This window comes from Scylla paramamosain, chromosome 24, assembly GCF_035594125.1.
Source record: "Scylla paramamosain isolate STU-SP2022 chromosome 24, ASM3559412v1, whole genome shotgun sequence".
Classification (NCBI taxonomy): domain Eukaryota; kingdom Metazoa; phylum Arthropoda; class Malacostraca; order Decapoda; family Portunidae; genus Scylla; species Scylla paramamosain.
Genome location: NC_087174.1, coordinates 9,041,529 through 9,055,827, shown reverse-complemented (window position 1 = coordinate 9,055,827; position 14,299 = coordinate 9,041,529). Strand labels below are relative to the sequence as shown.

The 14,299-nt window shown below is 37.7% G+C and overlaps 2 protein-coding genes across 2 annotated transcripts in view; one reads left to right on the top strand and one right to left on the bottom strand.

Annotated features, from left to right (window-relative positions):
• Window positions 1-6,471, bottom strand: part of LOC135112693 (atlastin-like) — a 58,800-nt gene extending 52,329 nt beyond the window's left edge. Inside the window, 1 exon segment of the mRNA XM_064027357.1 lies at window positions 6,389-6,471. The gene's annotated coding sequence lies outside the window, so the exon portion shown is untranslated.
• LOC135112518 (uncharacterized) lies at window positions 2,813-10,709 on the top strand. Its single transcript, XM_064026933.1, has 4 exons — window positions 2,813-2,879; window positions 8,441-8,725; window positions 8,989-9,109; window positions 10,106-10,709. Exons 1-4 carry the CDS (start codon window positions 2,813-2,815, stop codon window positions 10,152-10,154), a joined length of 522 nt encoding a protein of 173 aa, XP_063883003.1. The 3' UTR covers window positions 10,155-10,709.
• Window positions 10,710-14,299: the final 3,590 nt, after the last annotated feature.

The following is a 14,299-nucleotide window of genomic DNA, read 5'->3' as shown; positions in this document are numbered from 1 at the left end:
TATGAAATTATATCTTATTGCATAGCCAAAAGAACCAGTACATGTGGCCCAGCTTCCCATGTTTTGTAGTTTGCCTCTGCCTGCTTATCATTTAGTTCCATGGTATAAAGGTGTAACTCATCTTAATTTTGTATGTACACATGAACAATATCCTTTAGGATGTCATATGCTGGATGTTGTACTAGTTGAAAAATGTACATATTAAATATATTATGACCCACCACATACTTGTTTGTAGAAAGATGCCTTCACTATAAATTTATCAATGTATCTAGTATAAAGCAAATGGTAAATTATTGCAAGGTTTTATGATAACAAAAACCTAAGCCAATCATATAAAAAAATTGCAGTCTGCATTCCATATCATACACAAACCTCACCAATATATAAAACCACACTGAAGAGGCTCATCACACAATATGGAGATCCTTTCTTCAATTATGAAATGACCATAACACATAACAAATCTCCACTCTGGTCTCTGTACTCAAGGGATCTGTAAAGACTGAGCCAGTCTGAATTCAATGCCCTTATCTTGGTATTATGTTTGGTTTACTATACTAAGTCACTCTGAATTCCATGCCCTCATTTTGGTATTATGTATCTTATTTTGTTTACCAGACTGTCACTGAATTTCATGCCATCACTTTTTGTATTACCCTTTGCTTTTTGTCAATTTCCTATTTTCTTCCTTCTTTCAAATCACTTGTCTCTCTTTACACCAATTTTCTTTATCCACAATCTATTCCATACCATCTACTTAACACTACAGTGTAAAATCTTAATTTTCTATGTATTCAAGGATTCCACTAACCATTACATACTTGTCATCTGTGTACTCATATTCATCAACTTCTCCAGCCATTCACACCAGGCCATTTGTTTGACCTGTTTGGCCACAAGTTATTTCCATTAAACTTTCACAAACTAGGATAGTGCCCAAATGAGCCTCACGAGAAATATAGTGATGACAGTAATGATGATGATGATATACCAGTAGTAGTAGTGATACTATTCTAGATTTCTATATACATAAATACTACAAGACACATTCCCACAAAGTTGGGTAGCCAAGACAGGGGACCTGTGCACACACACACACACACACACACACACACACACACACACACACACACACACACACACACACACACACACTCACACTCACACTCACACTCACACACACACACACACACACACACACTCAACAAGATAATGCCCCTAAAGGCGCCGCGCACGGAATGGTACAGACTCAATGCGATTCCCACCATGGTGCGGGCCATCAATTAATAGTATTTCCCTTCTAGATTAGACTTAGCTTTAGGATAAATGTTAAGTATTTCCGCACCCCCTCTGTACATTTTCAGTTTGTTAACTGCCTAAAGAATAAACCGTTTATTATTATTATTATTATTATTACACACACACACACACACACACACACACACACACAGTCCCAAATAATAATAATAATAATAATAATAATAATAAAAATAATAATAATAATAATAATAATAATAATAATAAAGAATCAAGTCTATACTATTCCAAAGCATTTAAAAACTTCAAAGTTTTCATATGCAAAGTAAAAATAAGTTCCTTATCTATTTAAGTAAGTTCATTACATCTGAAGGTTGAAAACTGTTTCTTATCTATTCCTTATCTTGATATAGAAACAAAATATACATGATGCAACACGTGCAGACAAAAAAGACTTGCTGATTCACCATAGAAACAACTACTGGCACACATTCACCATGACTAAGAGCCACTTTTCATTAGAGAACCTTTCCATCAGGTGTCCCTAATTAATAAGCACACTTGTAGGATTGTACTCAACAGCACATATATTGATTTAACATATGTGTCCACCAAAAACACTTCTGTCTCCCACAACACTTCCTGTTTCTTTCCTGGCTTGACAACCTTTCCCTGCAGCACATGCATGCCAGCCCAGCCCTGCTCTCTGGCACCCCACCAACACAAGGAGCCACAAGGGAGGTGTTGACCACACACAGCCACAAATGGCACTGGTGGATGAGCAGTAAGAGCACATGCCACCACATCACAGCTTTGGTCTCCACCTGTGTGCCTCAGATGCCAGCTGCTAATTAAAGCATCCCTCCTTTACTGTAGTTTTTCAATCTACATCTTTATTACCATGAATGACAACTGCAACCATTATAACCAAGTAACTACACACTAAACAAGTTCTGTATGTATATGATTTTATAACAGTAAAAATAAAGAGTAGTTAGCAACTGGCCTTGGCACCCTTCCACACAAGATAGATCCCAAGTGCTAGACTTTCTCTGGATCATATTTTTATTCATTAATCACTAACTTATGCAACTGTCTGAACTGTTGTATCTATATGAGTGTGGTGAGGAAGCTCCTAGCAACACATAGTATCCTAAGCCAATACTGCTGAGAGGGAAACCCACATCAAAGGAGGAGCATTCCAATCCATACTTTTTGCGCTATTTTTAAGCAATACAGATGCACATGGGAGCCTTGCCCACGATCAGTCATTACTCTCTGTACCTATGAAGACCACAAGTACAAAGGCACCTTACATATAATATTAGGCATCATTCTCTACATGTATCATAACTTCCACTGCTTTCAATATAAAAAAAAAATATATATATAAATATAAATATAAATATTCTTAATGAATAAAAAATATGCAAAACTTCTTTAATACTTTAAATAAATAAATAAACATAGACTAAATAATTCAAACACCAATTAACTCAACTTCATAACTTTTATATTAACAACTTTACCAGAGGTGCAAGATTTAGTATTGATGTGTATTGCCCCAGTGAATGACACTCCTGCGATGACACTTGATGAACTGAGGCCTGGGATGGAAGGTGAGTGATTGGTCTGGAAGTGAAGCAAGGTAAACTAAGGTGTTTTGGACTGTTAACAAGACAGCAGAAAGTGATGGCAAGAAAAATTAAACCTGAATACAATTGGTACTACATTCCAAAAGATCTTAGAATGAAGTGGTTCAGTAAGACTTCACAGATCTATGTCTGTGTAGGCAGGATGCAAATGAATATACAGCTAGATAGGCTGCCATTAAGTCAACAAGGCCCACACATGCAGGCATACTCTGAGCCTGTCAAATGATGATGACAATTATGATGAAATAAATGTCAAAAGATATTTTCCTGACACTATATGCAAGAAACATGTCACTATATAATAAGACTGATAGTGAAAACTTCAGATAACTACAACAATCACAAACACCAAACTTCAACACACACATCAGAAGAGAGAGGATAGCACCAACGCTGAGCCTTTGAGAATTGCTATTTATTACCAAAAGCAAGGCCAAGGTGCAGACTGTGTGGTGCCAGCTCCAGGTTAGTGTTTGCTGCTCAGGTAACATGACAAGGTAAAGATAGCCAAGACTATATTTTCTTACACAAACCCACAAGGTGCTCCCTTTCAACAAGATTCATGTAGCACTGGTAATTAATTATGATGGTAGTAGATAACAACAACATCAACAACAACAACAACAAAAACAACAACAACAACAACAACAATAATAATAATAATAATAATAATAATAATAATAATAAAAATAATAATAATAATAATAATAATAATAATATTTTAGGAATAAGCTTGAACTGAACAGGAAGGAACTTGAATTTAGAACAAAGAAATCTGGATTTGATAGGAAGTGAAGAATTTGAAAAGGAAGGAGTATAATAGGATGAGATCTCTGCAAAAGTGGTTATCTTGGTACACACACACACACACACACACACACACACACACACACACACACACACACACAGCTTACATTTTAGCCTCTTACAAGATGCTCCATTTTGATTCTAACAGACCCACATGCCCTCCACATCCCAAACTTTATTGCATTTCTTTTAAATTATGCATTTTTACAATTTATATCTTAGAACTGTTTAGTAATAAAAATTACTTAGGTAAAAAAAAAAAAAAACTAGACATTTTGAAAAACTTTAGTAAAAAAATAAAATAAAAATCTCAATGGACTTGCACAGTTCTAAAATCTAAAGCATCTGAAAAAATGGCATAATACTTGCAAATACTCTTATCACTGAAATGAACATACCACAAATTTAATAAGCCACTGACTTCCTGATGTGCACACTTCTATAAACTCAGTGTAAAAATATGAAGACATGGCACATGCAATACTGAAATAAAAACTGATAGCATGAGTTATGTATAGTTTCAACATCTTATTTGAATGAGATGCATGATGCTGCTTTGTAGAGGTGTTGGAGTTATTTCATTATAAACTTTTTAAAAACAATATTTGGGCAGATAATTTAATGCCAATTTTTACACCAGAACTTCCTCTGGCTTTTTTTCTCTCTTTTTCTTAACTCTAATGCAACTCTAACAGCCAGATGCAGGTCTTCATCACCTCTGTCCATGTTGTCTACTGGATAATACTGACCAAAAAACTGTACCATGTGCAGGCATTGACAGGATTCCATTTTATCTGTGCCAATTAAGCCATTGCAAAAAAAAAAAAAAAAAAAAAAAAAAAAAAAAAAAAAAAAGAGCGTGTGGAGCTGACCTTACCCTTAGATCAACACAACATAGACAGAGGTGATGAAGATCTGCTTCTGGCTATTGTTGCAATATGGTGCACTATTCAGAAAAGAGAGAGAAAGAAAAAGGACAGGCCAGAGGAATATCATGCAGGGTTAAGGTCAATTATCCTTTAAGGCTCAGAGGTTAGCCTGAACGATATGAAGTTAGGTTAAGTTTACATTATGTTTGGTTTCACTTCATAGGGCTATCTTAGATTTTTTACACCTCTGAGATGAAGATTATCTGAACTGGTGGCAAAATTCATATGCTATATTTTTACGTTTCACAAAAAAAGACAATCTCCATAAGTAAAAAGCACCGTTTTTGTTTAGAAAAATGTCTGCAGCTCAAAAAAAGACCATCTGAAGAACAACAACCCCAGTTACTGCCATGGTGGCATAATAAGTGACAAGTTACCTTGTCGACCTAAAACAGAATAAAACTCAAACTCATGCACTTGACTGAAAATGAAGTTTATGCCACCAAAATATTCCTACAGGACTAAGACTGTATAAATGCCAATATGTCAGAAATAGGACTAACATTCAAAATAAACATTAAAAACCAGCTATTGGGTTACTACAATTCCATTTAAACACTAAAACAGGTATTATTAAACTTAACCTAACCTGGCCATTTCTGCCTCTATACTACTGTTACCAAATATCCACTGAGTCCCATAGTATTATATTGCAGTGTGAATCCCATTTCCAGATTACTGCATGAATCCTTGAATTCTAACCCAAAAATAACTGACATTTATGTGATTCTACTTCTTTCGGTAAGTAAAAAAAAAAAAAAAAAATATATATATATATATATATATATATATATATATATATATATATATATATATATATATATATATATATATATATATATATATATATATATATTCTTTGTTTTATTTATCATCATAGTCATAATCTTCATGATATCTAACTTACAGGACACATACAACCTAAGACAAATAAAAAATAAATCAATAAAAGAACTAAGACAAATAATATAGTAAAAAAAAAAAAAAAAAAAAATGCAAGCAATATAACAATGAAGCATGTGATGAAGGAAAAAATAATAATCCAATCTGCCACAGTGAGTAGGGGATGATTCTGTAACAATTAAAAGTGGCACACTATGGACCCTGGTTTAGCTAACCGCCTCACACTGGTGGTAGATTTTAGTGTTCTGAATGAATCTGCGACCACTTCCATTAGAAATTCCTATCTTTAACCCCTATCCCAAGTTTTAAACAAGTGATTTCTGACGTACACAAAATACTAAGGCAGACCTAACCTAACTTTCAACCCTGCAGAGAAATTAGGCCACTATCTCAAAACGAGTGATTTTTTTACAGAAACGTTATTAAGAAGGCATCGCACGCCCCTGAACCCATTAAGAATCAAGGTTTGGCCGCCAGAGTGTGGTGAGGGCAATCTAGGACCAATACCACGGGCACGTTCCTTTGTAAACACAGGCACCATAACACCAAAGAGTCCTTCACCACACCTACAACACACACTATTTATCCCTACCAACTAGTGTCCCTTCACAGCCACGCCCGGGCGCTGCACCCACACACCTGCCTACACACAGGCCCTCCGTAATGGTAACGTAAAGCCCAATGTGAATTGGGAGTAGCACGTAGCACAGTGACGTCTTGCCTTCCTCCTCTCGCCACACGGTACCCTTTGAGTCCGGGGTGGCGGGAAGGAGAAAGGCGATCGCTGGTAATGATTATCACTATAAGCTTCTTGATCCGGAAGTGTGGCAGTACCTTTAGTGCGGAGTGATAAGCGACGAGCAGCGCACAGGCCCTGTTGTTTTGCCAGCTGAAGTTGAATGAATTTCTTAACAGGTAAAGAGAGAAAAAAATATATAATATTCCAACGTTCAATATTTCTTTATTCTAAATATAAATGCTACTCTACATATTTTATCAGTATTGCATACTTTTAAATATAAAATATATATGACATGCTTTGAGAGAAACTATTAAGAAATATAGATTGGAGCGCCAAGTTCAAATACGCTCGTGAGCACCACCGCATGCTGCCTTTGCCTTCTCGATATTTTTCGTGGTTGTATGCACTCTTCTTGCAGCGTGTCTGCTGTCAAACGAGAAGCGTTGAAATGAGGTGCTTATATTGATAGACAGACAGACAGGTGGGTAGATAGGTAGACAGCTGAGATAATTAAATAGATAGATAGATAGATAGATAGATGGATGGATATAAGTTAGGTACATAGAAAGATAGATAGAGAAACAGATAAAGAGATAAATAAAATAGATAGATACATAGATAGATAGACAGATAGATAGATAGATAGATAGACAGATAGATAGATAGATAGATAGATAGATATATGGATAGATAAATAGGTAGATAGATTTGTACTGAAGGTCCTGCCTAATATTTCAGTACAGACACCGCCACCACGCTGCACCATATGTATCTGGGATTTCAGTAAATCTGAGACCTTTCAGTCAAGTCATATAAGCTTTTGACTTTTCGTGAGGACAGATGCGATCTGGGGATAAGTACATGTTTGTGAAATAATAGGCCGAAGATCTTGTGAGAAGTCACGTCTCATCTCACAGTCCTCACGGCACGCCGCTCTGCCTCTCGCCAGCTGCTGCGGGGTGACTGGTGGTGTGAGTAGTATGAGGCTGAGCTGTTTGCATATGCGTTGCTGCAGTGACACGACCTCTCTCGACTACCTAAATACCACTTCCACGCCTGTCAGTGTTATGATCTTATGATTACTAGGTAATTTCTCCGGTTGTTCGTTGCAGCATCAAGAGAAGCATTTTTTTTTTTTTTGTCTGCTGTAAAAAAAAAAAAAAGCAGGAAACTCAAGGGTAAATAGTTGTACATCATAAAGATGCTTTTGTTATTTATGTCTAAGTGATAAGTTCTATTAAAATGTTCAACACCGTCCTGTATCGGCAAGGTTACAAACTCTAATAGTTTAATGACTGTAGTCTCCTTTAAGACTGCTCTCTGTCGGCAAACTGTCAAATTCTAGTCGCTTTAGGTTATTAAACTGAGATAGAATGTACATTTCTGTCACCTCATGTTTGTTTATTTATTTGTTTTGTTTGTGATAGTTGAGAATTATTAGCGAAGCAGCTCGACTACTTAAAGGCTTCGTGACTTCCATTGAGGGAACACTCTAACTCCCGTCTTTTCATCACAAGATGTCAAGGTGCGGCCGGTCATATCGCCCAGCCACACATGGCTGTAGAATTCTGCTCCAACAGCATTCCATCCTTCTACTGTAATCTAGTGAGGGGGACGCCTTGATTGACTCACCTCGACCCATGCACACCATTGCTCCTTCCCCAAGGCTCAGGTACTACTGCCTACCCTAACCCTTAGCCAATTTTCAGAGGTAAAAGCGAATAAAAACTTGAGCCTCTTCTTTCTTACAGCATACTGATCTTGTTGCCCTTCCTGTTTGATAATGCAGATATCTTCCCTGCATCAACATATTTTCTTATTACATTTACGTCTCTCTCTCTCTCTCTCTCTCTCTCTCTCTCTCTCTCTCTCTCTCTCTCTCTCTCTCTCTCCCCATTTCTTCTTTTCATCCTCGTTTTCTTTCGCTCTATTTCTCACCTTCTCCTCCGACCTAACTGGCAAACATATGCTTTGATGTCCTATGTGGATAATAATAGCATGTAGAGGAAATTTTGGGTAAACTCAGCTAAAATTTAAAGGCACTGGAAGAGAGGCTAAGTATCGTCATGATAGATACCTCGCCCACTAATCCTTTGGTGACGTTGATGTGACACTTAACAAAGAGTAATCACCCATCCAACCAGCAGTTCTGTCTTTTTGCTTCCCTCCCTCTGTACATTCTGAGAGGCCCTACAGTGTCACCATCAACCATTACGAGTCCTTCTGCCGCTACAAGTACACGTATCGTCGCTGTGGTCTTATGGTTCGGCGGCACAAATTTGCCTCAGCGCGTTTGCGGCTGGGCTACCCTCCGCCGTGGCAGATTGCCGGGGTGGAGGGGCGAGCCTCCCTTGATAGTGTCGCCTGTGCCAACACCATCGAGCACTACTGCCTAGCGTGCTCCACTAATCGACACCTCATACCCCAAGGTATACAGCTTTGTGTCTCGTCTCTGATCGGCGTCACACACACACACACAAGCCAGTGGAGCGGGTGGACGTGCATTGTTATCACCACCACACTATATATATATATATATATATATATATATATATATATATATATATATATATATATATATATATATATATATATATATATATATATATATATATTAGCAGTAGTAGTAGTAGTAGTAGTAGAAAATACCAAATATTAACATTCTCTCTCTCTCTCTCTCTCTCTCTTTCAGGCGGTGGTGGGGGGGCAGGAGTGCGTAGCCTGGAGGAGGCTGGCGAGGGTTATGGAGAGGGTCCTGGCATCGCCCCTCTCCCCGTACTCACTCGCTCTCCCCCTTGGACTCTCTCCGGAACGTAAGTAGTAGTAGTAGTAGTAATTTATTATTATTATTATTTTTTTTTTTATTATTATTGTTATTATTATCATTATTATTATTATTATTGTTATTATTATCATTATTATTATTAACGTTATAATTATTGTTATTATTATTGCTATTATTATCATTCTCATAATTTTCTCGTTATTTTTACTACTACTACTACTATGTGAGAGCACAGGGACACTAGATTTTGAGAGGGCAATAAATTACCGCCCCGTCAAAGGAGAGAACCATCCGCCATGCGGGCAGGTGGGCGGAGCCTGTATCAATGCGCGCGGGCCGAGGTGAGCCGGTCACGACCTTGCCAGGTCTCACTCCCAGCCGGGTCACCCAGCGGCCAAGACGTGACCTCCTCGACTCCTCCCGAACCAGCCTGCAGAAAGGACAGCGTGGTGCAGCGGTAAGCCGAAGCCCTGACCGACGAAGCTGGCTTTCAACGAAGCAGACTGGAGGAGTGAGTACACCAGTGGAACGCCTTGGGTAAGTTATTTGTGGTAAGGCCTGTTCACAAGACCGCATTTCCAGTCACCCCAGCGACCACGTGGTCGTCGCTCCTTGCGCGGCATAGTGACACAGTGCATAGCGCCGGCTAATTACCTCCGTGACCCAGTAACTTAACGTAAGGCTGTGCTCTCACAACGTAAAAGGACCGGGCATTGGCCTCACTTCCGAAGGAATAGGTATTTCTTTCTGTGTGCGGCCCACGCGCCACTGAGTGTAGCCATAGCTAGCTAGGCCTTTGTTGTAATTACTGTGTAAATATAAGTCAAATATTTACGACTGTGCTTTCTTTTGAGTGTCCTACCCTAGTCTACCTGGAGACTCAACCAGGAGTCGCATATGATCGGCAGGTGGTAACGTGTAAAGGAACCCCGATCCATGACATACTACTACTACTACTACTGCTACTACCACCATTACCCTCCTCCTCCTCCCACCACCACTACAACCGCTATTATCCCAACAGAACTAGCGGCGGGGCTGGAATTCGGCGAGAGTTTAGCAGGCTTCGCTAAGATTGGGCTGGAAGTTAGCGGAAAAGGAGGCGTGGCACGTGACAATGCAATAGAGGGCTTACACAGGGCAGGCGTGACTGGGCCCTAGAGAGAGATACGCTCATCCTGCAGAGAGAGAGAGAGAGAGGATATATTAAATTTTTTCGTTATATATTCTATTTATTTATTTATTTATTATTTTAAGGGGGTATTTTATTTTCTCAATATTTTTCGTTCGTTTTTGTAATGGAATGTTTAATTTTATCTATATTTGTTTACATTTTTTATCTATTTGTTTCGATTTTATATTCAGTTTATTTATCATTATTTTTAAGATCATTTATTTACTTTATTTATTTTTCGCTCGTTTTCGAAATGGGAGTGTTTAATTTTACATATATTTTCATCTATTTTTAATTTCTTCGAATTAATATCCAGTTTATTTATTTATTATTACTTCTAAGTGTGTCGTAAGTACTTACAAGGATCATTTATTTATTTATTTTTATTTTCCGTCCATTTTTTTTTATGGAAACTTATTTTCATCTATATTCCCGTTTTGTTACTTGTTCATGCCAGGGGTGACAATAAACATTAAGATTATTACTGCTTTTAATCCCACCGAGAGAGAGAGAGAGAGAGAGAGAGAGCCGGAGACGGAAACGGAGACACACACACATACAGACACATAGACACACAAAATCTCATTATTTCAACACTTTACATTAAGATACGAAAAGGTTTTGAAAGTATTTAGGGGAATATTGAAGGGTCGTTAATATGTAAACAAGCAAGAAGACTTTAGCTTAGTTTCACTTGCTATGCTGTAATTCTCAGTTATAATTGTTTTTTTTTCTTTGAAGTGTGTTTCGGGTGTATTTAGGAGTGTTATCGGCTGTTTTGAGTGTGTCTTAGAGGTGTTTAGGAGTGATTTGGCTGTATATTAGCTGTTATCAGTGTATTTTGGGTGAATATTTGGTGTTTGTGTGATTTAGATTGTTTTTAGGTGTATTTTACGTGTTTTGAGTGTTATGAGTGTTTTTGAGTGTATTGTGGAGTGCTTTGGTGTGTTCTGTGGTATATTGAGGTGGTATGAGTGTTTTGAGTTTATTTTTTTAAATGTTTTGTATGAGTCTGGCTGTGTGTGGTGCCTTTTCGGCATATTTGAGTATGTGTGTGGGGTGTTCTGAGTGCGTGTAGGTGTGTTAGTGGCGTATTCTGTGGTGATTTGGGTGGTTTGGATGTTTTAAGAGTGTTTTGAATGAGTTTTGTGGGTGTTTTGAGTGAATTTTGGATATTTTGAGTGTGTTTGAGAAAGTTTTATGAGTATTATGGGGAGTTCAGGGTGTTTTCAGTGTGTTTTGGATATTTAAGCGTGTGTTGAGTGTGTTTGGGTGAGATTTTTGTTTTTTTTTGTGTTGTCGGATGTCGTGAATATATTGTTTAGTGTTTTGGTGTGTTTTGTGAGTTTTTTTTTAGGGTATATTTTTTCATTATTAATAGGAAAAACACCCTTGAAAATCAGGCTAATCATCTTTATGGATCTGACAAACAATCTTCAGGCGAGAGAGAGAGAGAGAATGTGTGTGTGTGTGTGTGGTTGTGTGTGTTTGTGTTTGTATATCTGTATGTGTGGGTGGGGGGGGTTGGAGTAGTAGTGACAGGTAGGCCTGGCGAGGGAGGGTGAGAGCTGGTGGCTGCACTGTTTTGGCTACTGCTGGTCAGTTTTGCCCAACGCACAATGGTAATAAGTGTTTCCATATTCCCAACAGCTTCTTCCTGTACCGAGCACCGGCACGCAGCACCAGAGCCATGAGTACGTAAGGAGCGCCCAGCGGTGCCACCATTCCCTTATTCAGTCTTACTGCCTTCACTGCATTGCCTCTCCTCCTCCCTGTAATGTCTTGTAGTTGTTTATTAAATTTTTTTTTCATTATTTACTTATTTTTTGGGGTTATTTATTTAATTTTTAGGTTTTGTTTACATCTGAGTCTGGAAACAGTTAGAAATTTAGGGGAATATTGAAGGGTTGTTAATATGTAAACAAGGAAGAAAACAAACTTTAGCTTAGTTTGCCTTTTTGCGCTGTAATTGTTTGTAATAATTGGTGTGTTTTTTCTTTCAAGTATGTTTTGGGTTTATTTAGGAGTGTTATGGGGTGTTTTGAGTGTCTTAGAGGTGTTTAGGAGAGATTTGGCTGTATATTTGCTGTTATCAGTGTGTTTAAGTGTGATTTAGATTGTTTTTAGGTGTATTTTATGTGTTTTGAGTGTTATGGAGTATTTTGAATGTATTGTGGAGTGTTTTTTTTTTTGTGGGTATATTGAATTGTTGTGAGTGTGTCTTGAGTTTATCTTGGGTGTTTTAAGTGTTTTGGGTGAGTCTTGGTGTGTATGGGGTCTTTTGGGTGTATTTGAGTGTGTGTGGGGTGTTGTGGGTGCGTTTGGGTGTGTCTGGGGTGTATTCTGTGGTGATATACATTTTGGATATTTTAAGTGAGTTTTGTGGGTATTTTGGTATGTTTTGGGTGTGTTTTGGATGTTTTGAGTGTGTTTGGGTGAGTTTTGTGGAGATTTTGGTGTGTTGAGAGTTTTTTTGACTGTGTTTTAGATGTTTTCAGTGTGTTTTGGATTTGTTTGGGTGAGTTTTGCTCTCTCTCTTTCCTAGGGACTCAAAAGGTGCAGGACGTTTAATTATTTATAAAGTGTTTTATAAAGTGTAAATAATGAGAGAGAGAGAGAGAGAGAGAGAGAGAGAGAGAGAGAGAGAGAGAGAGGTAGGTAACTAGTATTAACACACACACACACCAATGCATTCATAAACATTAAAATTTCCCGTACTTTTTCAATGCTTAGGAAGGAGAGAGAATGAGAGGAGACTTGACATCCTAGAAATCCTAACATTTCTGCCAATATTACAAGATGGAGAGCTTAGGATATCACACAGAGGGAAGTGAAGGAGCCTTGGTGATGTCTGAAGGAGCAGTGAAGGAGGGAGGCCTGGAGGTGAAGGAAATGCAGAAAATTGCTCTAATACTGAGCGCTTCTCTGATCAGACCATCCTTCACTGAATATCTGGACCGATGCTTCAAGATACGAGGTGAGAATCCGTTTTTTAGTGTTTTAAAGCAGTTTTAAGTTATTTTGTGTTTTTAGATTGTTTTAATGTTGTTTTGAGTATTTTAGGTTTGTGGAAGGAGGGAGAAAGCTTAAATACAGTAATAAGGCCGAAAAAATGGCTCAAATGAAGAGTTTTAAAGCCCACCTAGCGTATATTAAGCTGTTTTAGGTATTTCAAGTTACCAGAAGAGAGGAAGCTTGACTTTAATACGAGGATGAGGAAAAGCTTATTTCTTGCATTAGAAAGGCAGAAAACCTTAATATTATTAACATTTCTTATCAATTTCTTTCGATTTTATATTCAGTTAATTAATTTATTATTTTTAAGATGATTTTGTTATATTCTTTATTATTCTCTCGTTTTCATATTGGGAATGTTTAATTTTATATAAATTTTTCATTTTTTCACTTCTTCGACTTAATATCGAGTTTGTTTATATTTTTTCATTACTTCTAAGTGTCTCATAAGTACTTGCAAGGATAATTTATTTATTTGTTTATTTAATCTTATTTCTCCTACGTTTTTTTTTAATATTTTTTTATAATGGAAACTTGTTATTTTCATCTATATTCCTGCTTTCTGTTACTTGTTCATGCCAGGGGTGACAATAAAGAACAAGATTATTATTGCTTTTAATCCCACCCAGAGAGAGAGAGAGAGAGAGAGAGAGAGAGAGAGAGAGAGAGAGAGAGACACACACACACACACACACACACACACACACACACACACACACACACACACACATACAGACACACACACAGACACACACACACACACACATACAGACACATAGACACACAAAATCTCATTAATTATTTCAACACTTTCCATTATGATACGAAAAGGTTTTGAAAGTATTTGAGTGTGTGTGTGTGTTAGGATGTTCTATGTGTGTGCAGGGTCTTTTGAGTGTATTTGAGTGTGTGTGTGAGGGTGTTTTGGGTGCATTTGGGTGTGTGCAGGGTCCTTTGAGTGTATTTGAATGTGTGTGGGAGTGTTTTGGGTGCCTTTGGGTGTGAGCAGGATGTACTCTGTGTTATTGG